This window comes from Fusarium solani (genome assembly GCF_023522795.1).
Source record: "Fusarium solani strain SB1 chromosome Unknown bctg00000007, whole genome shotgun sequence".
Lineage (NCBI taxonomy): Eukaryota > Fungi > Ascomycota > Sordariomycetes > Hypocreales > Nectriaceae > Fusarium > Fusarium solani.
Genome location: NW_027072150.1, coordinates 685,184 through 709,705, shown reverse-complemented (window position 1 = coordinate 709,705; position 24,522 = coordinate 685,184). Strand labels below are relative to the sequence as shown.

Here is a 24,522-nt window from a genome sequence, read left to right as displayed (position 1 = left end):
TTGGGGTTGTTATCCAAGAGAACTGTTGAACTATTTGCCAACCTTGTCCTAAATGTGGATTTTCGCCTGGAAACCAACGGTAGTATGGGCACGATGCTGTGCTTTCTTGCATCTCTGAGATTGCTGTATTATTTTGCCATATTCTAGACTTGCTATCTCACAACTTTCTACTATTACTTCCTAGATCTTCGATGGTGGGATGACAGGCTAGTCCACTTTCAAGCTTGCCATTGCCCGGGGACCTTGATAACTGGAGGGTCACTCCAAGTACTTGAGTCCATGTGTTAGACAATGCATACTCAAGGTTGTGATCACTGGAGAGATAGAGCCCAACCAGTAAGGCGGATGGGCTGGGAGGTCAGCTTAGGTGCCTGGATTGATCGGACTGTATCGCACAGCCTCAGGAAACCTCGCTATCCTTCTCGGCAACGGAACATCTGTTGCAGAGATGTATTTGATACCTGAAAAGCCTATTTCGTTATTTTCTCGCTCTAAATTCTGCCGCATAGGTAGTCATCCAACTGGAAACGGAGCGCTTAGTTGAATTGGAAGCTGAAGCCTTCCTGCTAACGATTCGATCTCAATTGATAAGAGCATGGGCGAATCACGGTCTCCAAACAAAGTAAATAGTCGCGATATAATCAAGTCTGGGTCCTGGTTTTATGTAAGTTGCTGCCAGAACAGCCCTTTATCGGACCCAACCTACCTATTCAAAGAGCAAAAAGCTAAGAGCATTCCCCCAAATATGATGTGAATAGAGGTGTGACAATAAGTCGAGGCCTAAGAGTTTCGGGTCTCTCGATGCTAACAATTTTGCGGCGAAAGAATGCACGAGTGAAGTATCATGGTTCTTGGGTGACCCCTTGATTTCAACACAACGTGTATCTTCGGAGCCGGCTTTGAGGTCAGGTATCAAGAGCGCGAACAAAACAAGCATCATTTGACTGTTCGCTAGGAGAGGTCTTCAAGATTAAACACGCATCTACTGTTGGCGTTGGGATAAGTAACCTCTGATCCGGGTACCTTATCGTCGATCAAGGTAGCCTCTGCCTCGAAAGCAGAGCCAGAGACGCCCACGGTAGCACATGATAGCGGTAATCTTTTCAGTTGTCTACCATTTCTTGGCTTCAGCGCGCCGAGAATAGTGCTGCTGGGTAGAGCCTACAGCAGCTGCTAACAGGCAATTCAGCAGCATGAACTGAAGCCTTCAGCGGGTACATGAACGCGGAATTGAGCTTTTGCAAGCTGAAGTCGGGTTCATGTCTCTTCTAGGTAGGCATGTGGCGGGCTGATTCGCGTAAGAGCGAGCTGAATCTAAACGAACAGACTATTGCCATGACTATTGAAGCAGCTCGGCCTTTGTGGTTAGGGTGCTCCTCCTTGCCTCGGTCTCGACCGTGGTCTGCCCAATCACGACTGATAGTGTCCACCGAATAATGTGGCACCATCCATGAGGCCTCATCATGTTGTTCCGCTGTCAATTGGTATATATGGAATTCCCCCCAAGTCGAGTGGCTTTTGTTCGCTTCTATTAGACCATCCGGAAATTTGTCTTTGTCTGAAACAGGATGAGGAACAACGTACTACTTGCTGTGGCGCTGGCCGCCGTCGGAAGCGATGCTGCTGCCCTGTCACCTCCACTTGTTGAGCGTGCAGCATGCAACCGCGATAACCTGTTTCGATGCTTTATCGATCAGAGATATTCCGTACAAGCCAGCGAGTTCTGCGCCAACCTTTCGCCTTCCACTGTAACGGTTGCCACTATAACTGCCACTGAGTGAGATTCTGCCATATACTCATAAGCCCAGAGTGATTCACAAACTGACTCTCTCCCTAGGACCACAACAGTTCAGACCGAACTCACTGCCGACGCCGCCACCAGTACCGAGATCTTGACTACGACTGTATTCACTGAAACTATTGCGACGGCAACCACCACCGTGACCTTTGATCCGGATGTCCTGGCCAAGCGTGATGCTTCAGTGAACCCCCCGAAGTGCATGACCAATGGAGTCACCTACCCTGCCAGCCGCATTACATCAGCTTGCTCTTGCATTGATGTCCCTGCGTCAACTGTTAGCGTGACATACGTTGCAGGCACCGAAACAGTTACAGAGGTACATCGCTTTCAGAAAGGATTTTATGTGTTAAGAGGACCGCGCTTACGATAATATATAGATCAGCACCGTCTTCACAACTCCTTCACCAGCCACGATCACGACGTGGACGACAGTCTCTACAGCTGCCGCTGGGATCCAAACTGTCACAGTCGCTCCCACGGGCACAACAAACCTCCTTTCTTTCCAGAACGGCACCATGAACGGCTGGGAGCTGCTTCCCGAGACCTGGCCAGGAGAGATGAGGAAGAATACCATTAATGGAGGGACAGAGTGGTCCTTCAACTTTTTCCCCATGGACAACAGCCTTGCTACGCTGCGGTACCTCCCGCTGGTTTACATGGAGGCTGGCCGCTACCAGGCTGGGTTTACCAGTTATCTATTGTCGTTTCCTGCACCAACAGGGCCTTGGGGCCAGTATTTTGCGTTTGACATTGTCAATCCCTCAAAGGGCACCAACATCACCGTCACCTTTCCCTCGGTCTCACCCAAGAAAGTCCTTAACAAGAGGTTTGTGACGAGCATCCAGAACACGGTTGACATCCCTGAAAGTGCGGCTGGATATAGCCAAATAACAGTGAGATGGATCGCTACTCCTCAATGGGCACTTACAGCGTTAAACAACCTTGACGTCGAAAAGATTGGCTAAGGAGGTGCTCGTGGGGGTGCATGGCTTTATTAGACAGTAGAGACTAAATACAGTCGCTTTAGAACTTGACAAAGACTTACTTTTGGAATGTCCTGAGTGAATTACTGCATGGATCGCTAAGCGGCAGTCTCCTAGGCAGATCAGCTGGCATTCAATTGACTGCGACTTAATATCGCCACATCCCACGTCCTCCCACAGTGATGCAAAGTACATGAACAGGCAGCACTCCATTTCGAACAGAGTCAGATGCTTTCTGCAAGTCTTGATAACTGCGCCGCAGTCGCAAGGCGTTTTCTCATATGCAAACGTTTCAGATAAGGAGAGCCCTACCAGGCTGGGGGGTGAGGGATTTCAGGGGTTTGATACGTGCATTTTCTTGATCCTCTGGAGATGTAACGTCGCTAAGAGATTTGCCAAGTCATTAGCCAACCAGCATCGTTGGGCCATGGTCATTCGCAAGCTCATCGGGTGATGATCACATACAAGGCACATCGAGCCGTTGCCAATGCCAAGACCAGCTGAAAACCGTTGGCCCTTACTAATTAACGGTTGCCTGGGCTAAATATTTTTCGCATTCGGAACTTGGCATCCCTCGGCGTAGAATCATCAGCATCATGGACAAGAGCGACAGCACCAATAGCGATCTCGCCAACTCTAACTGCACCGACTCGGCGTTGGAATGGGCTATGCTCATCATCACCATCATCGCCATCAACGTTACCTGGTGGTTGTTTGAAATTCCCCTGCTGTGGACCCATGGCGCACACATGTACTTGAACTCTGTCATGTGGCAATGCTTTCGTACTTACATGCCATGCTGCGCTGCCATTTACGCCCTCACTTACGCCAGGACAACACAGGAAGAGCCGTATATATACTACATTGGCCCGTTTTACGATGTCTTGAACGCTTCGAACCATGACCAGAGCCAGAGCCCGAGCCAAAGTCAGAGTCAAGATATGGCACTGAGAGGAGAGAACGAGCCGGAGTCTCAAGAGGCGCAACCTGCAGCCACTCGCGGCTTGAGCAAGTTTCAATTCATCAAGTGCATCTTGATTGACTCGCTCTCGATCGTGGCCACAGCTCTTACCGTCAACACTGCGGTGCATCTTCCCGTCGGCGGCAACACGTCAGTAGCTGTCGTATCAACTTGGGTGTATCCCTCCCTCCCAGTCGCGGTGATTGGTCTCTGGTTGCTTGTTTGTGGCATTTGGATTCGCTGGAGCCGCAGATGGACCATCTGGCTCGGCATGTTGGTTGTCATCGCGGTCGGCGCTGCGTTCATCACCCCCGTTGCCGTGCTGTCCCCTGCGGGGAAGAAGAACAAAGTCTGGGGCGCAGGCATTGCCGCTTACGCTTTCATGGGCCTACCTATTCTGGCGGGTCGGACTGCTGCGCTTACTGCATTTCCCGTTGTGGTCATCGGGCTCGCGGCCCGTGTTGGCGGTGTTGGTGTTGGGGCGATATCAAAGACGATATATTTTCCATATTGCCAGCTAAAGCACAAAGCGTTTGGTATCGTCTACCTCGCCGTGGGCGTACTGGGGGGCCTGCTCGCAGTCGTGGCATGGTTCCGGTACATTTGGCGGCTAGATCCTACGACAAACCCGAGGAACAAGAGGATAGGGAGTCTCATGATCCTTGCTATGGATGGAAAACACTGGGGAGCTGGCAGAAGAGGAGGGGAGCAGTATGCTGCTTCATATCCGGCCAGGGATGGTGAGGGCTATTATTATCAGCAAGTGAGTAGGGCGCGATGATAGTTCTAACGCGAGTAGTGCTGAATTTCTTTAGTCGCGGGTTGCACGAGCCTACTGAGGGTTATGAGTGTGATTGTGGACTGGGATACAAGGGCATGGAAGCTTTATCAAGGCGAGAGTCAACAGAGGACCATCAGAACGAAAACCAAGAAGACCCTAGGTAATAAGCTGGTATGCATTTAACAGAGCGTGTAAACACTGATGTGGCGGCTGCAAAAACGGAACAGTTTCGTGCTGGCGGGTTTCTGACTAGCATAATAGGGGCATGTTTCGGGCACGCCGCTGAATCGTTCACGGAACTTGCCACCTATGCAGCTTGACAACCTGTCACATGTTCCCGAGAACCGGCTCGTCGGGAGAACAACTAATTCTTAGCCCGCAATCGGGGTATTTGCTTCAGTTTGTTTGAATGTGCAACCCTGCGACGATCCTCAAACGTTAGCGCTAGTTGGCGCTCATCCAACGTTAGACGATCATGAAACGTGGTTTGGTCGGGGTCTGGACTAAAATAGAGCGAAACAGGCTCGAAGATCATGAAGCAGAGCCCCTTTTTCCAGCAGTTGTGAATGACATGTGGTGTAACCGGAAGGCCGACATCCGTAACATGAATGCCTTCGAGCATGTGTGAGGATGTATCGATTAGCGCTCATCTGCGACCTCGAGTCGGCCGACAAGTATTAGACTCGAGGGCTTTCGACAACAAATACGATTCACTAATGAAGTATTTAAGGGATTGAGTGGCCAGTCTACCTCACATCTCTTAGACACATCAACACATCAACGCACAAAGATCTCACCTCACAACAAGACTACTCTCAACACAACCACTTTCAACATCAAATTCAAAACCGTACGCAATGGTTCAACTCGCTATTTCACTCACCTTCGCCCGTATGGAAAGACTCCCTCCCATTGTTGACTCCGCTCTGACAGAAACCTAGTTTTCGCCAGCGCCCTGGCACTTCCCAACCCACTTGCCCTCCCGGCAGACCCCGCGGGGGATAAGAACGTCGGGAATGGTCAAGGCCTTCAGTTCATCACAGGAGCATGCCTCAGCGATGCCGATTGCGCAAGTGAATGTTGTGCGACCCTCAACGGAAGCGGCGTCTGCTCAGCAAAGGCGGCGGCCAACGAGCAAGGCAAGCAGGGATGCGGATTCGGCGGTAACGGCGAGCAGGAAGCGGTCGTCTCTACAGAACCTGCTGGCCAGGCTACGTCAACTGCAGCAGCCCAAGCGCCTGCCAACACCGGGGTCAACAGCGATGCCCCGGGTTCTGAGAATGTAGGCAAGGGAAACGGCCAGCAGTTTATCACAGGCCAGTGCCTCTCTGACGCTGACTGTGCATCCAAATGCTGCGCAGGAAAGACTGGAAGCTCGAGCGGCGCATGCTCAGCTATTGCAGTGGCGAATGAGAATGGAAAGACAGGCTGTGGGTTCGTCCAAGCCTAGAAAGGGGGCTTCAGCGATTGGCTATGTTGATGGCGATATGGAAAGATGATATTGTACCAATATGTGTAAAAAATAGTTTGACCGTCGAGATGTTTGAATGAAGATGTTCGAGGGCTGTGCCTATGAAAGAAACGCCATGCCGAGCCGTTGATTCTGTTCATGTACATTGGTTTGCAGGGTGGGTTTGGGGGCAGTCTTTTATCTTTTCCTGAGGGTTCCTTTGAAGCTACGACATTCGACTACGAACTGCAACTTGGTCACTAAAGATTGATGACTTTACCAGGAAATGTGGTGTTGCATGAGATAATTCTGATCAGTGGAAAAATGTCTACGTACCGTCCCTTAGCCCGCTGATGAGCGACGGGTTTGACAAACAGGGCAATTGTGCCTCTCATGTGCCGCTGATATTTCCTTGCCCTGAAATGGTACATGCAGGGCGGACTTAGGATCCGTATTAATGGCGATCAGACGCATGCAACCCGAGCTTGCTTGTGCATTTCACGTGATAACAGGTTAAATGCTCATTCTCCCAGGTCTAGTGACAACGCAGTTACTCCTCACCGAGCAACTGCAACACTATGACGTCGCCTACTTGCCTAGGAACACCAAATTAGCCACATTCATGATGGCCATGAATAGCCAGATCAAGACGGCGAGAATCGCCGTGTACCACGAGTTCGTCATCTTGGTGCCCTCTTGTTCGAGCTCGGCTCCCTCGCCAACTACCCGGTCCAACGCTGTCTCATCATCCCTGTCCGCCGTACGCCAGCGCGCCCTGCCGGTGTGAACCGTCATGTATTTATCACGGCAGGTGAAATAAATGAGCGGCGCAGTAACGAACGGCAGGATGATGCTCAGAGCCACCTGCGAACCATTAAGCGCTGCGTTGAGCCCGGAGCGGCCCACTGCTCCCGCGATAATGATACTTGGGGTGATGCTGATGCTGCGGGTCACAAGGCGGCGCAGCCAAGGCTTGATCTTCCAGTTCAGGGCGCCCTCGCTGACCATTTGTCCCGCAATGGTACAAACGATTCCAGCCGAGACTCCAGAGAGCAGTAGTGCCAGGGCGAATATGGTGCCTGCTGCGGGCGAGATAGACTTGGAAAGCAGATCGTGAATGCCAAAGATGTCTGCTTCGAGAGCATCTGGATTGTTGTAGAGGGAGGCGCCAGCAACAATGAGGATCGCAGAGTTGACAAAGAGCGCGAACGTGAAGAGAGAGGTAGCCAGGTCAATGATGGAAATCTTGAGCGAGTGCTTGATTGCGCTCTCAGAGGGGACGTAGTAGCCTTTGTCGATGCCTTCATCAAGAACCGATGATCCTGAGGTAAGTTGGCGAGGTAACAGACCGCTTCGCTCATCGTATTCGCGCAGGCGAGGTTGAACGATGCCGGATCCTAGATATAGGCTGTGAGGCATGACTGTCGCGCCAAGAATTCCGCAAGCCTGGTAAATACTGACTGAACGTTAGAGGGAGGGTAAAGGCGAGGGATTAAGGATCTGGAACCCACGCTTCAGACTCAATGAGTGAGCTTGATGGCAGATAACCCCTGAAGACTTCTCTCGGGGAGGTGTCACGGATCAGAGACAACTGGATGCAAAAGCAAACGACGACGCCGAGAACTAGGCAAACGATGAACATTTCAAAATATCGCAGGCCTTTCATGGACTCATGTGGACGATAGAAGAAGAGGATGACCATAACATCGATGATGGAAATGGCACATCCCACCACCAGTGGGACTTGAGGGATGAGAAGGTTCAATGCAATGGCAAATCCAATCACCTAGTTGGTCAGCACCCGTCGACGCAAAGATAGAAACAGGGGATCAAACAAGGGCCTACCTCTGCTATGTCTGTGGCAATGATTGCAGCCTCGGCAAAGACGTACAGGATGTAGTTGAGCCATCGAGGGAGAAACGCACGGCAGGCCTCGGCGAGATTGAGGCCGCTGACGGTACCGAGCTTGATGGCCAGGCTCTGCAAGAAAATAGCAAACAAGTTGGAGAGGAGGACGATGAACAAGAGGCGGAAGCGATACGAGGCTCCCGCGGCGATGTCGGTAGAGTAATTGCCAGGATCAACTGGACGCACACATGTAAGTGAGGTGAAGGGAGAATGCCTGCAGGATGACAATGTTCAACATACTGTAGGCAACAGAAATCATGAAACCTGGCCCAACGAATGAGCCAACGGTGATGAGCATCTTCTTGAGACGCTGCAGCGGCGTGCCGCGGTCGGCGTCATCACCAGCCGGAGCCGGTGGGGGGTGGGCGGGTGCGGGCATCCGCAGACCGCCGTCGGGTGGCTGGCCACGGTCGATTGACCGATAGGCCAGCCGATACGTGGCCTTGGCACGGCCGGCGTCCTCGATAGGAGCGTCGCTGGCTATCTGTCCTGGGACATTGGAGGCCGCGTCTGGCAGCGCTTGAGAGTCATCTTGTAGCACGGCCCGAGTGTTGACGAGCCCATTGAAGTCCTCGTTCGTGGTGAGGTCACTGGAGTTTGGATTGGGGCTCTGGTTGTAGCCGTTATCACCCTTGAGGGGCTCATCAGTATGAGATGTCTTATTCATGGCGTCAGTCACGTTTGGTCGACGATTGAAGCTGTTTGAACAGAAACCGCTGTCTTGTGTCGCGTGGGACACGCCGCTTTATCAACGGTAATAAGAAGGGTAGCCGGATACGCCATTCCGGGGTCGGCATGTTCCATGTCGCTCGTACAACGTCCCCGCACAATGATCCGTTGAAGCGAGCTTTCCCGAAGACGAAGCTTCTTTTACAAGGGCTTAGAATATGGACCATCTAGAACCGTGCATTGCCCACCGAGCCCAGGCACGCCGTCCGACAACCAGTGATGGTGGACGGCATGCACCCATTTGTAGAGACGGGTGTGCTGGGTAAGCATTGCTTTTGTATTATGCTCGTGACTGATGTGATCTTATTGTCAGCTTTGTCAACGACGCCTGGTGATAAGTACTCCGTACAGGGTGACGATATGGTTTCCACCGCAGCTTACAGGAAACAAGCCCTAACAGATGGCGTTGACGCGGCGTACTGCAAGAGGCAGCTTGATAGGCTGAAGGTCAGAGAGTCTCTGCAAGGGCCCCGGAACGAACGGCACTTACGGCACCTGAACATCGTCGGGATCCATCCAATCCGTGGACGCTAGACTCTCTTGAACTTACGAGAAGATCCCAAGTCCCGAGACGCTCACGGGCCCCGTTCGTCGGGTCTTTTAGGGATTTTGCTTGCAGACCAAGGCAAGCTGAAGGCGATGCACAATTGAGCGCTAGAAGGATTCGAGAAGGTATCTGGCGTATTCATCCCAAGGCGCGTAATGAAGTGTTTGAGCAACTTGCGACCTTTCCTGGGACCCACACTGTGCGACTTGAGCGCGATGGCCCACTCATTCATACGCGTTCATTGGCTTATCAAGCGATGCTCTATGATTGGCTAGGACAGCTTTTCAACCCCCTGAAGTTTCAGGGGACTTTCAGGGGACAATAGTGTTGCAAGAAGATGGACCATCTTGCTGCCTTTGCAACAACCTTAGTGACAGTTGAGGACCTTGTGGGATCACTTTGTCTCAGTTAGCAACTATATGATGTAATATGACTCAAAGGGTGTTTTCATCTTCCTCCTTACGTAAGGCCAGGGTTATCTGTAAGGTGCTGCTGCCCTGGTGATACTTTGCCCAGGCACAATGCTATAGGGTACTACGCTTAGAAACCCTTTCTGCCAACTTGAACTGCCGAAAGCTCCTTTACTTGAGTCTTCTTCTGGACCTTGATACAGGTTCCTACCGTATCTGAAGTAATACTCCTTCGCTGTGTTCCTGACTACTCGTACATCAGGCCCCTGGAGAAACTCATAACCTTGCCGCCCCAACAATCAGTCACATACGACCATACCTACTAGAAAATACGGGATCCCGTCTGCTCTCCCAGAGTCAAGCTAGTAAGGGGCGGATTAGTAGTTAGGTCGGTGACGACTAGCGAATACCCGCTGTTGTATGTGTGATCTTTTTACTCTATTCTTTTGCTTTAAGCTTCGGTGAGTACTAAGTTTTGTTATGAAACCTTGACAGCCATCCCTCTTTATTGTTTATGAACCCAAGCTAAAACTCCACGCTGAGTGGTATGAGAGTCCCTTGAAGAAACAGAGCAACTGCGAGAAATTTAAGCTCGTGTTGTATTGGCGGAACGAACAGATAGAAATACATGTATGCTAACGTGGGCAGCTATATGTTACTTCCTCATCTTGTCATCGTTGCGTGGAACTATTTAGTTTTCAGACTACCCGATCATAATCACAACCATGGGTTTCACAATAGGTCTAGACGGATTCGATAGAGATTCTAGATCAATATGAAATCATGCCCTGGGATAGAGAGAGGAGTTCTGTTATCCTCAAAGACTACAGAGAGGCCATCAGCCGCGATGCCACAGCATAGAAGTATCAACATAAGCCAGTATTCAAACCCAATGGCAAAGTACGTCGCAAGACCTTGGGGAGAAAGAGGTATCTTATCTTTGGTGGAGATGGGAGAGATTTACTGGCAAATTCAATTACCTGCCTCCCCAAAGACTACGATTCTATCACTAGCATAGTCCCTACAGTTGAAACTGTTTCCAATTGTCGCGCCTGCCTTGACAGAGCGGGCAGTGCCACTCTCCGGAAGACAGGCTGCAGGAAAAGGTCTTCCTGCATGAAGGACACCTGTATTTCTTGACGTCGTGGGCTTCTCTGGCGTGCAAGAATGGCACCAGGTCAGCCGCGAAATCGTTTGTGGTCCGCAGTACCTCGCAGAAGTAACCCTTGTCCAAAAGGTCATCAATATGCTGGCTGGAAGTCTCGATAATGAGGTCTCGGAGCCCCCGGTCGCCCAAGGGTGAAGTGGTGTAGGCCACAGTGATGGCAAGTGGGAAGTCATCCATCGGCCAACCAATATCAAGGGCCGCGCCAAACCTCTTTGTGGCATGTTCTTTAAGGGAATCTATACCGTATTTGTCGGCGATCTGGTAGACTTGGGCCTCAAAGACCATGGACGAAGTACCGTTGACATTGGTGTAGTCAAAGTTGTACATGAAGTGCAACATGGCCTCAACAACACCAACATCGAAGTCCTGGATGTTGATCACCTGTTCAGAGCTTTCCTAGAAAATGATTTAGAATTTGCCAAGGATTATTCCTTCATAAAACAGATCAATACCTTCCATGGGCCGTTCAGTTGCTTGGAGAAATACTTGGAGTGGGCGCACAGAATCAGTCGATGGACCTTGAAGGTCTGCCCATCGCAGGTGACAGAAAGATCCGAGAGAGTGCTTTGGTTGAAATAACTATCAAAGAAGTGAGTTAATTCTGAGGGGATCTTTGTAGCGTGACATACCCTTTCAACGATGATCGAAAACGGTCGAACGGTTCAGATGCCATGATAAGTGGCGCTGAGATATCAGAACAGAACGGCAGGTCTCTCTTGAGATTCAGGATCGAACGTGGTGAAAAAGAGAGAAGGAAAAGATCAAAATGGTCTCCTTGTGCATAGGTAAGTTGATCGGGGTTGGTCGGCCTCCCGCATATTGGGTCAAGAACAGTGACGTCACACCCATCTGTTCCGGAGAACGGAACTAATGATATGAGGCAAATGAACGATACTTTATGAGTGTTCTAGAGGCTAGCTGCCCCGGGTAAGAGGGAAAAGTGTTAACGCGACTCCCCAGAGACATGGTGTTGTGCCTCATATGTTTGGCCTGCAGATTGGCAAAGGTGTGCCTAGTTGTCACATCTCGCATCCCTATTATGAAGGACCTCCACAGCATGTGAAACATGAATGCTGCTGTGGAACGCGGGGAAAATAAATTAGTCTTGGTATAGATATGTGAATCCAGAGGGCTGCTGTAGAACCTCACCCTGCCTTTCATGTCACTCTTGCGGTAGGACAAATATTTCGACGATGGATGAATGAGGGGTGCTGTACATTAAATGGTCTTGTCAGCAAATTTATTACTAGGGTATTATAGCCAGTGCCCGTTCTCGTTCTTTTCGTATGTGTCCCTAAGTTGAAAACAAAGAATGGCCATCAACCGACAACCACTTACTCAAAGGCGTTGAAAATGAGGCCTCAAATGATTGTCTACGTATTGGATATAAAGAAGGTCTTAAATAACCCAATTGGGCAGTTTTAATAGTAGTAGGTAATTAGATATTAAAGATAGAGGAATAGTAAATGGATACGAACAAATGGAATAGGAAATGATCTTGCATGATTCTTTCTAGAATTGGTCGTGAATATTGACAAGTGCTGGAATTCACTCAAGTCGTATAGCTAACCAGGTTGAGCGATTCCCCGCATATTGATGTAAATAGGTTGCATTGCCAAATTAGCCAGAAGTCATCACCAACAACGTTCCACCAATCATGTCACAGCATGCCATCTCCCCCAAAGTCGATCCATCAACATGTGGTCTTTTTGTCTTCCCCGCCTATACATTCCCGGGATCATGACCTCGATGGGGGCGGGGGTATTATTTCCATCCACAAGAATAGTCGGTGTCGATCTCTCGGGTTGATCATTGCCGAGGTCTTTCGGAGTGAATGGCACCGAGTATTATATCCTGATGTTGCTTAAATGATCTTCTTCTGCACCACGCACTTTCTGAGTCCCTCCCTTTCCAGCTGTGTATCTTGTTTGGCATGTCTTTGCGACCATGTGGGCTCCAACTCTTAAATCACTTGCCCTCATTTCAGGGTTCGTGGGGTTCTCTCAGGCAAAACTGAATGCTAAGGAGAACTCGACACACATCTCCCTCTCCAATGATCGGCTCGATGTGGTCTTGACCAAATCTACTGGACATATTACCGATGTAACGCTTGATGGCCAGGATCTTCTGGGACCACAAGACGGTAACAGAGGCAAAGGACCTTACCTGGACTGCTCTTGTATTCCCACAGGTTTCTGGACACCGGGGAGCACCGCACAGCTCCAGCTTCTCAAAGACAAAGACTCTACTGGAACCGACTACGCTGGAATTGTTATGAGCGACACCTACAAGTCAACAAACCAGACACTGTCGCAATACTTCTTCCTCCGAGATGGAGAGACTGGACTGCATGCCTTTTCTCGTCTCACCTACTTCAATCCAGCAACTCCGTTCCTTCGGGATCTGGGCGAGCTCCGGACCCTCTTTAGGCCCAACACCAAGCTATGGACGCATTTCTCGACCAGTGATGGCAACTACGGACCCCTCCCTTCAATGGCCAACTCCGTCTCGGTTCAAGACGCGACTTGGTACGTGGGGGGTGACAAGGATGATGCGTACGCAAAAGAGTACTCGGATTACTTTACCAAGTACAGCCTGTCCGAGAGCTGGCGAAATCACGACGTTCATGGCCAATTCAGCGATGGCTCGACAAGCGATGATGGGAGCACTTTTGGAGCCTGGCTCGTTCACAACACGCGGGAGACATACTACGGCGGTCCACTTCACTCCGATCTCGTTGTTGATGGTATCGTCTATAACTACATGGTCTCGGGCCACCACGGCGCTCCTATGCCCAACATTACCCATGGTTTCGATCGAACATGGGGACCGCAGTTTTACTACTTCAACAAGGGTGACAAGGATACAACTCTTGCTGAGTTGAGGGCTGACGCTGCGCAATATGCCAGCTCGGAGTGGAATGTGGACTTTTACGACAGTATCGCACACCACGTCCCCAACTACACTCCTTCGTCAAAGAGGGTCACCTTGAAGGGAAATATCAAGCTCCCGAAGGGTGCTGAGAAGCCCATCATTGTGCTCTCTGAGAACAAGCAGGACTTTCAACTCAATGTTTTCAACACCAAGTCACTCCAGTACTGGAGTGAGGTTGACAAATCTGGGCGTTACAGTATCCCCCAAGTGGTGGAGGGAACCTATCGAGTCACCATCTACGCCGACGGAGTATTCGGTTGGTTCATTCAGGACGACGTCAAGATCTCACGGTTACACAACAGTAAGGGCTTTACCTGGCGTGAGGAAAGCGCAGGCAAGGAGATTTGGCGGATCGGTGTACCAGACAAATCATCTGGCGAATATCTTCATGGGTACGCACCTGATACATCCAAGCCTCTTCAGCCGGAGCAATATCGAATCTACTGGGGCAAGTATGAGTACCAAAAGGAGTTTCCCAAGGGAGTCAACTTCCACGTGGGCAAAAGCGACGAAGCCAAGGACCTCAACTATGTTCATTGGTCATTTTTCCCATCCAAGGGCAACCATCTTCTCTCGGAGCCGTATTACGACAATGTAAACAACTGGACCATCACGTTTGACTTGAACAAGAACCAGTTACGAGCCAGAACTGCTACATTCACGGTGCAGGTGGCAGGCATGAGAAGCGCCAATGGAAACGCCAAGTGGACACCCGTGAAGGGCGGAATCAACGACTTGCCGTGGACCGTGAACGTCAACGGGGCTTACGAATCGACCTGGCTGATTCCTTACTGGCGAAGCGGTTCTTGCGCTGTCCGAAGCGCTGTTGCATGCCAGAACGTGGAACACAAGTTTGTGTTCCCGTCCTCAAACCTTCGAGCAGGGAAGAACGAGTTTGTTTTGAACCTACCTTTCAATGCTTCGAGCGTTGAGACAGCCGTGTTGCCTGACTCGCTATACGTTCAGTACGATGCTTTGAGACTGGAACTCAAGTAGTTTAGTTGACTAGCTAGTACCTACGGTTGATCAGGTTTCAGATAGGATGAAAGTATGAGGCATTGTCTGATTGCTGTCACGTAATGAGTTTAATTGTCTACCTCTCAACGTCCCGCCCATCGTCAGTCAGGAGGCCACAGTCTCGTTTAAAGTCATGGAGCCACTCGGCATTGTCAGCAGGAGTTTGGTTCCATGGGTCGTCACTACACAAACGTAGACACTGTTAGCGATTGTGATTGTGATACAGCTGAGATGGGAGTATGAACAGCACTGGCCGCATTTGTAATGATCCAAGAACATGGTGTACGCACTCGTCATACCAAATCCAACGTGCCTGATATTTCAACTCCTCATCAGTTGGTATGTGACTGCTGGGGTTGTTGGACGACATGGTGGTCATCACAAATCGGGAGAGATCCCTCGCAAGGCGTCTGTAGCTGTTGCTGTCGTTGTTGAAGGGTGTCCCATTGAATGGGCCATTGCCGTGGAAAGGATTTTGGGCTGTAGAAGGCGGCCTCGCATGATGGATAGTTGAGGGGCTGACAATGCCCTTGCTTTGTTTTGGACTCTGCAGCGCCGAGGGAGATACACCTGACGCCATTGTAGAGGAAATAGGGATCCTGGCATGATCCAAAAGTTGTAACAGATTAGTCATACCCCCTTGCAGGTGCCCAGAGTTGGGCTTAGAATTGACCAGCCTGTTGGATGAATGATCGGTGGCCAAGTTTGGCTGGAGATTATTCTCATCTGCCATGCGCTCGGCTGGGAATTGTCGCCCTCGATCACGCAAGGGGGTAAGCCACTTGCTTGTCATCCAAACGAGCCTCGTCAAGAATCCGGTGAAAAGTTGAGAAGAGTTGTGTGAGCCAGATTCGATACGGTCAAGAAGATTAGCCGCCTCCTTCTGCAATTCATAGTCTGTCATAGGAAGGCCTATCATGTTATGAATTGCAACTAGTCGGCATAGTTGAGCCTCTAGCTCGCAACCCTCAAAGATGTCACTCTTGCCATTGATCTTGAGTTGGCTCATGCGTGACTTGTTGATCTGCTCGATGGGGCGTAAGCGGGCCTGTTGAACAATCTGGGTTGAACTGGTGAAGATGTCTCGAAGCCATGACGGCGCCGGGGGGACGTGATGGTCAGAAGTGCCTTCTGCACCAAGAATAATAGTACATCCCTCGCACTGGAGTTCGTGATCCGAAGGCAAACGGCCGTGTGCGTCTAGGTAGTCGTACATATAATATTCGAGCTCTAGTTTGATGAGTTCATATGCACTGGTGGGTGTGCCGGCCGGTCCTTGAGTGACAGAGAATGGAAGTGGTGAGGTTTGCTCGCAATGAATGAGGTCTGTCGGTTAGTTGTGGGAATTGCAATGCCAGAAACAATTACTCACAAGGTGGTATAGCATTCTCGATCATTTCATTCACGTCATGGTCAAATCCCCAATCGCCCTTCCAATCTGCCATTGTGCTTCCACTTTTAAAGTGGTCGGCGAGATGGTCAACTCGTATGGCCCAGGACGATAGAGCCTCTCCGCAGAAGCCACATCGAGATCTGATCTCGGCGTTGTCGGTTTTCCATGAATCCATCGGCCACTCCATGTACTTGGTACCATGTACTAACTTCAAGTGCTGTTGTAGGTGGTCTTTTCGATAGAAAGTGCGCTCCTCAAGCGAGCGTTCTATGCATGAAGCATAACTATGTGCATTCAAGTGCGACTCATCCGGGTCGGCTTGTCCACAGTAGATGCAAGATATGCCTTGCTCAGGGTGCATGGCAGTGGCCCCGTTTGGAGAGCAAACCCATCTCTCGAGCGAGATATGCAGTGACTTCTCATGTCGAGTCCAATTATGCTTTGTTTTGAACGTCTCTGGACAAAACGTACACTGATACTTGTGGTAGGTGTGGAATAGACTTGGCTGGAGGGGGCCTTGTCGCTTGGGCGCCCTTCGCCGTCTCCTCCGACCCGCATGTCGCGCCAGGATTCTGAGAGAGCCTCCGGAGCTGTAGGAATGGGCCGAGGTGCGAGACCCAGATCCGCAACTTGAATGGGAGTTGCCTGCGCTACTGACCGATGAGGCATTATCTGAAGATCTGCCAGATAGTGGCGAGAAGGGCCCAAGTTTAGGCGAGGCCGCGACGGCGCGAGAGATGCTGGCGACAGTAGCAGGTTCGCATTCAGGTGGCGAGTTTTGCCAGCGTTGAAGGGGGCTCATTTGTTCACAAGGCATAGGCGTCGGAGGTCGTCGGGGGATATTGATAGTACCGGGTCCAGTCGATGTTGATTGAGGAGCATCGCGGATATATGAGGCTTGTAACTGGGAAGAAGGAGGCTTAGAGCGGCGTCTGGCGTTTACGAGCCAGTTGGTTACTTGCTGGCGGCTGAGGCCCGTTTGGCCCTGGAGCCTCTCGAGATCTTCAGCGGTGGCATAGGGGTGTTGATGGTGGGCTGCGAACCAGTTCCTCAGTATCTTTGCCACCCGAGTGGAAAAGCGACGACCAGATTTTGGCGGTATATGGGCTCCTGGAGGTTGTAATGGTGTGGCGCTCGCAGAAGGCTCACCCACTGTCTCGGTAGCTGAGGCCGGGAGACCCAGGGTCTCTGAGGGAGAGGTGGAGAGAAATAGGTCTGTAGTGGTCCAGGTATCGTCAGTGTCCTCAACTTGCTCTTGCATCCAGGTAAAGAAATCGTCGTCTTGGCAGTTGAGGTCAAAGTCCAGATCCTGGGCGAACTCGGCAGCGGAGGGAAGCTCTTCTGTATCGCGCCCAGACGGGATTCCGACAATGGGTTGGGGCGTTTTCTGGACCATCTGGGTCGCAGCCCTCTTCAGTAGATATGTGAATTTTGTGTTTACCGGCGACTGAAAACAAGACACATGTAGGTATGCAAAGTGAACGGTGTCGAATCTTTGTTGGAGATGTTGAGAGGGGTCCTGTCATTCAAGGGCAAAAACGAAACTGGGCCACCTTGTCACTGAAGGGAGCAACTTGACCCACCCACACTGACGCCCTGTGGGCCGCTAGAGATGGGAGCTTGCCTTGACTCTCGGCTGGGACGTCCCCTTGCACTGTTCATCGTTACTTTGAAGCCTCCTGCAAAAGAATCCCCATGTCCCTATGTATTTGACCGCCATATCTCGTGGCTTTACAATACTTCTCCGTGAGAGCTTATACTCTTCTCTTCCCCACATAAATATCCACGTCGTCCAGAATAGCCTCATTTCGCTTGCCAGCGGCCACTCGCGCCCTCTTCAGCCGTCGAGTAGCCACGTCGACTCTCCAAGTAGCCGACCACGTGACGATGTTCATGATAATCGCCGCTCCTATGAAGCCCATAGCAATACCAAATGACGTCGTGTAGCGGGGTGCGAACCTAGAGTTGAACAACTGAGATCCTACAGCCCCACCGATCTGTCCATAGCTGTTGGCAAAAGCGATGGCAAATGCCGATCCTGTGGCCCCATCTGTAGTCTGAACTCGCCATGGCCACATCATTGTGTACCTACAAGCGTCAGTATGGTCTAGGTAGGTGATGGGAGAGTGCTTGCTTACCAGGCTATGGAGAAACCTCCAGCAATGACAGTAGCAGTATACACACCCCCAGTATTAGGGAATGTGTACAAAACAACATAGCATGCCTCAATGATGATCATAAAAGTCAAAGGGATGGCAGGTAGAGGGATATATCCGGTATTCGCTACCCATCCGAAAACAATGGTCAAGATGCAAGCAAAGATGGCGGGAGGGATATTAAGGAGCTGAGCCTGAGCAATCGTCCTGAGAGCATAAGGTTAGCTTAGGTATAGTGAAGTGATCTTTAGAGAAACTTGCGTAAAACCTAGGTTTGCAATGACCGTGGGCTGGTAAAATTGCAAACCAGTTGTTCCAATGGTGTAAAAGGCCCAACAGAGCAGGAAGAGCCAGAGCTTGGGGTCTTTGAGGGTTTGCCAAAACTCCGTCCAGTCAAAGTCCTTCTCGGCTGCTCGGGGAGCATTGATAGGGAGCCTAGCTTGGATAAAGTCTTTCTCTGCCTGAGACATCCAACGGGCGGTGTTTGGAACTAGAATTGTTAGCATGTGTATGATGCCTGGCTTGGTTAGGGACTGGGAGGATGGATTGTACACACAATCTGGGAGAACAAGGTAGACAATAATACCAAGAAGGATCGTGAAGACACCCTCAGTTAGAATGAGCCTTTCGCACCGCCATGGTCAGTTGACGTGTTTACCTAAAGCCAGGCCGTGACTCACCACTTCCACCCGGATAAACCTCGAGCATGGACGCCATCAAAGGCAAAGGAGAGAACTCCACTTATGACGGCGCTGAAGTTGCCAAGCAATGTCACCAGGACTATTCGGGACGCCATCTCATCTGGTCTATACCAGTAGCACAGCTGCAAGAGGATGCCAGGCCAGAGACCGGCCTCGAAAAGGCCCAAAAACGCACGAACAGTGTACAGTCCGCCAGCATTCGTGACAGCAGCGTGGCAACAAAGAACGATACCCCAAGATATCTGCTATTGTCAGCTAGCTCTCGTCGATCAAGGCTTCTGTAGACACTCACCATGATCCGAGCTTGCCATACCGAAGGCTTCAAGTACTTGACGAGGAGATTCGAAGGTGTCTCTGCGAGGATGTATGGAATCTTTGACGATCATCAGCGTGTCTCCGGTGCAGCAGTATAGGGCTCGACGTACATAATATGCTGCAGTTACAAAGTTGTACTGATCGGGAGTGACACGAAGCTCAATCATGATATTCCGAGGAGTTCCTCGATCCATAATTCTAGCATTGGAAACCTGAGGTGATTGTTAGCAAGGTAGCGGACGTTTTGGGGGTATTGCCACACACGTTGGAAGCATCGATGGTTTTCACCATGTACATAATAGCTAGCAGAGGGATAAGATGCCAGTCAATCCTTCTTAGCAGCTTCTTTTCTTCAGTGCTACTCAAAGCGGCCCTGGCCCTCATAAGTGAATCATCGTAACCGGTGATTTCACCCCGTACGTCATCAGAACTGGAGAGTGGATCACCTCGTGCGACGACTTTGAAGTGCTGCTCTCGGGATGGTTCCTCTGTGGACGAGTATATGGGTGCAGCCACTGAGGCCTTCTCATTTGATACTTGACGGTCAAAATCGACTTCCGGCTCGAGTCCGGAAGGAGGAGTTCGTGGAGAGGCCATTGTTGCTTGGTGTTGGGCAAGGGAATCAGGACTGCCAAGTTCAAAGACATTGTGCGGGATCACCGAGACATATAAAGATACGTCGATCCTCCCACTTGTCGTACAATCGGCATCATTTATCCGGATCGTCATTGTAGGGGGCCTATGGCGAAAAAGAGGGGTTTTGTGTGATGAACCACTCCTCGGTTACTCGTGAGGCCAGACTGCAACCATCATCGCCCGAATCAGACTATACCAGCATGTTCGGAAACTCAATCTAACCCGAGTCCTCCTTAGATAAGGGGCGCTTGGCAGTGTCGATGGGCTGCTATTTCCGGGGTGGTGGAGAATGCGTCTTTATCTACGGCTCCCACCCGCGTGTTAGTGTATTTCGAAATAATGCGCATCAATGATGACATGCAAAAACGAGGGGTTGGTCTTGTTCATTGGCCTCTGGGTCTTGTTGCTTAACAATCAAACGACCAGTAACGGCATCAAATCTCATACATTGATAAAAATCAGTTTTGTTTCGTTGAGACCTGTCCCTGATACCAATCAAGTTGTGCCAGAACCCTCGTCCCCTTTCTATCGCCGAGTTCCTAATATGAGACTTATCTTTCTTGTCGCCACCCTCGCGCAGGCATCTGCCGCCATAGTGGGCGTGCAACATCCCCTGCAGAGTCTACATTCTACGGCAGGCTACTCATCACGATTGATCGACCTACATAAATCACTCGTCGAAAGGCCCTCTATCACAGGCTCCGAAAAGAATGTGACTGAGTTCTTGACAGCCTATCTCCAGGATGCTGGTTTCACAGTTGAAACCCAACCTCTCGAAAACAACCAAGAAAATATCTTGGCCTACTTTAACAGCTCAAGGGAAACCCGAGTCCTCGTCACCTCGCATTTGGATACCGTCCCTCCATACTGGCCCTATGAGAGACATGGTGATGTGATACGAGGGCGAGGAACAGTTGATGCCAAAGGCAGCGTGGCAGCCCAAGTCATTGCCGTTGAATCGCTCCTTGACGATAACCGAATCACTGAGGGTGACGTGGCCTTGCTCTTCGTGGTGGGAGAGGAAAAGGGAGGCCCTGGAATGCGGGATGCAAACGATCTCGGCCTCTCTTGGGAGACAGTCATCTTTGGAGAGCCCACAGAACTCAAGCTTGCTCGTGGGCACAAGGGAGGATTGGGGTTCACTGTGAAGGCGAACGGCAAGGCCGGTCACTCGGGATACCCTGAAACCGGTTCAAATGCCATCGATAGCCTTGTTCATGGGCTTGGTGCCCTTCAACGTCTCGAGCTCCCTTGGAGCGAGGAGTTTGGCAACAGCACCCTTAACATTGGGAAGATTGAGGGTGGCGTTGCCGGGAACGTGATTCCCGCCAGTGCGTCTGCGATAGGCGGAGTAAGAGTAGCAGCCGGAACCCCAGACGAGGTGCGAGACTTGATTCGTCGTGCTGTCTTGGAGAGCGACCCGAACCTTGAAGTCGAGTTTTCTACGTACGGTATTGGGCCCGTGCCAATCGATTACGATATTGATGGTACGTGTACCCTGAATCACTCAGAACGGAAGTTGGACTAACGAATCATCAGGCTTTGAGACAATAGTACTCAGTTACGGAACTGACATTCCAAATCTGAAGGGCAGTCACAAGCGGTATCTTTATGGACCTGGAACCATTCTCAATGCTCATTCAGCTCATGAGTTCTTGACCGTCTCGGATCTTGAAGAGGCAGTCCGGGGGTATCGGGCTATCATTAGGCACGCACTCGGCGGAAATTTTCATTGAAACTTGTTTGCTCAACAGTATAGGTGGTGTTGGGATCATGAGCAGACTTTGACGTAAGAGATCCGCGCTGAGGCGTTTCTCTGGAAAGAGGCTCCGGAAATGTGTGTAGGTCAGGGCCAGAGGCGTGGATAGGAGGCATTGGTGATGTCCGGAAGGACTCTGAATTTTGAACCTATCTCGCACGACACGCAGCCCTTCCTTACCGAGATGTTCCGCATCGATTGACTTGATGTGGTCGGATATGGCCACCTCGTTACTGGCATCTTCTCTAGTAACACAAACCTTGAGAGTCAAAAGAAAATTTTGACTGTGTAGAAGATGGCTTTGGAGCAGTATTATCTCGCGTTAAAATGCCTAACTTCGGAGAGGGGATAAATACTATGGGTCGTCAACGTGCTTGAGATCCAGGCAAAGCCAGACGGTTGATCTTCCACCATACTCAAGCTTCGCTACCGCTTGGCATCGAGACCGAAACACCTCTCCAAGCCGCACGGGGTAGTATTTTTGGGCATCATACCCTGGGAGGGCCTCTTCTTCAACCGTCTTATCGAATGGAATTGTCTTGAAGCCCGCGTTTGGAAATACTCTGGCATGAGGAGACATTGTCCGCACAATCCGAGAATGAGGTGGGACAAAGTGGTTCCAAGCGGAAGCCGGGCGGTTAAGATATGCGACGTGATGAAACATATTCAACCTTTGCGCGCTTGAGAATCGTGAACATGTCGGATTCGTTGTGAGGTAGGTTTGAGAACTGGGAATGGTGGCGCCAAGTCAGTGAGGGCGAGAGACAGGGACAAGGGACGGAAGATAAAAGATCCGTAAGATATGACTCTGACAGCAGTCATCGCGACTAATGATGCAGATAGCTCAGTGAAATTGAATCTAGATTGGGAAGCTCATGTAAGAACAGCCCGACTCTCCTCGCTGTCGTGTCCAATCCACACCCACAATCACTCAGTTGCCGTCCACATTGGACGGATCTTATATCTATCTTCTTTATCACAATAAGTCCACCCAGTCCGTCTAAATGCTCCCTCAGTCAAGTCTTTTTCATGTCCTCCAGAGCTGAGATTGTCAAGATAAGAAACCAGCGGCCTTCCTGGTCTCCTTCGTCGGACATCATGGACCCCTGAAGATATCCAGGGATTGTAACGTCGTCGAAATATGGTAGTTTTCTGCTAGATATCATAGCCGCCTTCTCAGGTCCAAGGAGATGACCGTGTAACTTGATGGCACCATCCTTCACAAGGCCAGTGGTATGTTGATCATTAGCGTAGATTAACCAAACATCTTCAACAGACACGCATAACTTCTCCTCCGCACTGTCCCGTGCGCCAACACACAATTCAAACGGACCATCGACTGGACCCCAAGTCCACGAAGGGGCTTTGTAAGTAGATGATCGGGACGTTCTCGAGTGGGCCACGTACCAGCAAAGGGTAGTTGGTAAGTGGCACCGCCAGAGACCAGCGAGATGATCATGAGTAACGCTGTACGAGTTACCGAAGGCTTGGGCGATCCAGAAAAGGCAATGAGCCTGTCTGACTCTTCCGTCATTTCAGTTTTAACGTAGTGCTCAACTCGGCTCCTCCAAGCGCTAGCTCAGTCTTTCTCGATGCCCGTCTGGCCCATGTCATCTTTCATCCAGTCCGGTTGGAGGTCCGGACGGTGAGTTCGCATTCTCTCTTCATCTTGATATCCATTTGGAAGAACCTCACAAGCAACCTTTTGCCGGCAATGCCACCAGAGTTGACGGCGGGCGAGAACGAGGGAGCGAGGTGAGAGATACCACTCTTGAAAAACCCAAGCGCGCTTCCTGAGAGGACAATGCAGGATGTCGTCATGGAATATATCGCCGTAGATCAAAGGCAAAATTTCTTCATCCTCCCCGCCCCAACAAATTTTGACTTGCATGGGCCTAATGAGACTCGCATCCCTTGCGGGCAAGCTCTCTTCTGAATTGTCGACAACTGAAGCTGAGCAGAGGTTGAGAACAGAATTTCCGTACACCAACTTCATCCTCACAGCTTCATGTTGCCGGTCCTCTGAAGAATCCTGGATGATGCAGAGAGAATCTATCCACACAAAGTGAAGGTTTAGACCTAAACATGTGGAAATCGCTTCTTGGTAGCTCTTGGGGAGACTTTGCACCTGGATTCCTCTACAGAGCCGGTCCAGGTTGTTGTGATATAGCTTCAACGTTTTCTTTTTCCCAAGCAGTGTGAGAAGGCAACATATTGACCAGTGGGCGTCTCGGTGGGATCTACAAGCTTGACTAACTTGGAGTCGATAATCTGGATCAGCCTTGTCGGGCGGAAAGTTGAATCCGTCGGTTTGCAGAGCGGATGGCTCTCGTCGCACTCTTTGATCCACGCCGTCGCCAGCTTGAGTAAGGCAGAGTCAAGGGGGTTGGGTGGGGGTGTATAAGAGGCAACCAAGTCATTGTAGTCTGAAGTTATCAGTTACAAGATGGGCTCTCCGTCCTCAGTGTGACATACCTAGTTCATATAAAGCACGAAATTCCCAAATGACATCAGAGGCTTCTGCATTTTCGGCAATGAGAAGCGACTTGAATCTTCGGCGGCGAAACTTTGTATCAAAGCGCACCTTGTACTCAAAGCATGCATTGTGTTGTGAAGCGTAGGTAGATACCCAGCTGTTACTGTTGACGATGGTTCGGCAGATATAACAGCCAAATTCTGCGGCAGCTAGAAGCCGAGCGTGGGTTAGATGCGGTCTAGGTTGCTGATATCCTGGAAGTGTTCCTTTGAACATGCTATCGCAGACAGAGCATAGCTTCGAGGGCATAAGAGCCAGAGGTTGTAGAGTGTCTGGCGTTTGAGACATGGTGAATGCGGTCGAAATGTCTCATACCAAATCGTAAGCAGAGATGAGA

At 50.6% G+C, this 24,522-nt stretch overlaps 11 protein-coding genes across 11 annotated transcripts; 5 read left to right on the top strand and 6 right to left on the bottom strand.

Moving 5' to 3' along the window:
- Window positions 1-1,568: 1,568 nt before the first annotated feature.
- On the top strand, window positions 1,569-2,766 carry MRS44_011051 (uncharacterized protein; the record flags this gene model as incomplete). Its single annotated transcript, XM_046278440.1, has 3 exons — window positions 1,569-1,777; window positions 1,838-2,117; window positions 2,179-2,766. 3 exons carry the CDS (start codon window positions 1,569-1,571, stop codon window positions 2,764-2,766), a joined length of 1,077 nt encoding a protein of 358 aa, XP_046135248.1.
- A 614-nt stretch (window positions 2,767-3,380) lies between these two features.
- Window positions 3,381-4,584, top strand: MRS44_011050 (uncharacterized protein; the record flags this gene model as incomplete). The annotated part of the gene is made up of 2 exons (XM_046275787.2): window positions 3,381-4,508; window positions 4,561-4,584. 2 exons carry the CDS (start codon window positions 3,381-3,383, stop codon window positions 4,582-4,584), a joined length of 1,152 nt encoding a protein of 383 aa, XP_046135249.2.
- A 799-nt stretch (window positions 4,585-5,383) lies between these two features.
- MRS44_011049 (uncharacterized protein) lies at window positions 5,384-5,976 on the top strand (the record flags this gene model as incomplete). Its single annotated transcript, XM_046283418.2, has 2 exons — window positions 5,384-5,417; window positions 5,468-5,976. 2 exons carry the CDS (start codon window positions 5,384-5,386, stop codon window positions 5,974-5,976), a joined length of 543 nt encoding a protein of 180 aa, XP_046135250.2.
- A 588-nt stretch (window positions 5,977-6,564) lies between these two features.
- MRS44_011048 (uncharacterized protein) lies at window positions 6,565-7,395 on the bottom strand (the record flags this gene model as incomplete). Its single annotated transcript, XM_065619582.1, has 1 exon — window positions 6,565-7,395. The coding sequence occupies one exon, from the start codon at window positions 7,393-7,395 to the stop codon at window positions 6,565-6,567; it is 831 nt and encodes a 276-aa protein (XP_065475654.1).
- Window positions 7,396-7,468: 73 nt separating this feature from the next.
- Window positions 7,469-8,551, bottom strand: MRS44_011047 (uncharacterized protein; the record flags this gene model as incomplete). The annotated part of the gene is made up of 3 exons (XM_046270795.2): window positions 7,469-7,762; window positions 7,822-8,060; window positions 8,125-8,551. The coding sequence occupies 3 exons, from the start codon at window positions 8,549-8,551 to the stop codon at window positions 7,469-7,471; spliced, it is 960 nt and encodes a 319-aa protein (XP_046135251.2).
- Window positions 8,552-10,591: 2,040 nt separating this feature from the next.
- Window positions 10,592-11,411, bottom strand: MRS44_011046 (uncharacterized protein; the record flags this gene model as incomplete). Its single annotated transcript, XM_046275788.2, has 3 exons — window positions 10,592-11,134; window positions 11,191-11,317; window positions 11,368-11,411. The coding sequence occupies 3 exons, from the start codon at window positions 11,409-11,411 to the stop codon at window positions 10,592-10,594; spliced, it is 714 nt and encodes a 237-aa protein (XP_046135252.1).
- A 1,274-nt stretch (window positions 11,412-12,685) lies between these two features.
- Window positions 12,686-14,668, top strand: MRS44_011045 (uncharacterized protein; the record flags this gene model as incomplete). The annotated part of the gene is made up of 1 exon (XM_046272664.2): window positions 12,686-14,668. The coding sequence occupies one exon, from the start codon at window positions 12,686-12,688 to the stop codon at window positions 14,666-14,668; it is 1,983 nt and encodes a 660-aa protein (XP_046135253.2).
- A 3,168-nt stretch (window positions 14,669-17,836) lies between these two features.
- MRS44_011044 (uncharacterized protein) lies at window positions 17,837-19,851 on the bottom strand (the record flags this gene model as incomplete). Its single annotated transcript, XM_046283421.2, has 8 exons — window positions 17,837-18,170; window positions 18,221-18,432; window positions 18,496-18,728; window positions 18,795-18,862; window positions 18,919-19,181; window positions 19,232-19,312; window positions 19,365-19,466; window positions 19,519-19,851. The coding sequence occupies 8 exons, from the start codon at window positions 19,849-19,851 to the stop codon at window positions 17,837-17,839; spliced, it is 1,626 nt and encodes a 541-aa protein (XP_046135255.2).
- A 583-nt stretch (window positions 19,852-20,434) lies between these two features.
- Window positions 20,435-21,626, top strand: MRS44_011043 (uncharacterized protein; the record flags this gene model as incomplete). The annotated part of the gene is made up of 2 exons (XM_046270822.1): window positions 20,435-21,377; window positions 21,430-21,626. The coding sequence occupies 2 exons, from the start codon at window positions 20,435-20,437 to the stop codon at window positions 21,624-21,626; spliced, it is 1,140 nt and encodes a 379-aa protein (XP_046135256.1).
- Window positions 21,627-22,665: 1,039 nt separating this feature from the next.
- On the bottom strand, window positions 22,666-23,183 carry MRS44_011042 (uncharacterized protein; the record flags this gene model as incomplete). The annotated part of the gene is made up of 2 exons (XM_065619581.1): window positions 22,666-23,012; window positions 23,057-23,183. 2 exons carry the CDS (start codon window positions 23,181-23,183, stop codon window positions 22,666-22,668), a joined length of 474 nt encoding a protein of 157 aa, XP_065475653.1.
- A 45-nt stretch (window positions 23,184-23,228) lies between these two features.
- MRS44_011041 (uncharacterized protein) lies at window positions 23,229-24,473 on the bottom strand (the record flags this gene model as incomplete). The annotated part of the gene is made up of 3 exons (XM_065619580.1): window positions 23,229-23,701; window positions 23,869-24,075; window positions 24,125-24,473. The coding sequence occupies 3 exons, from the start codon at window positions 24,471-24,473 to the stop codon at window positions 23,229-23,231; spliced, it is 1,029 nt and encodes a 342-aa protein (XP_065475652.1).
- Between the last annotated feature and the right edge of the window lie 49 nt (window positions 24,474-24,522).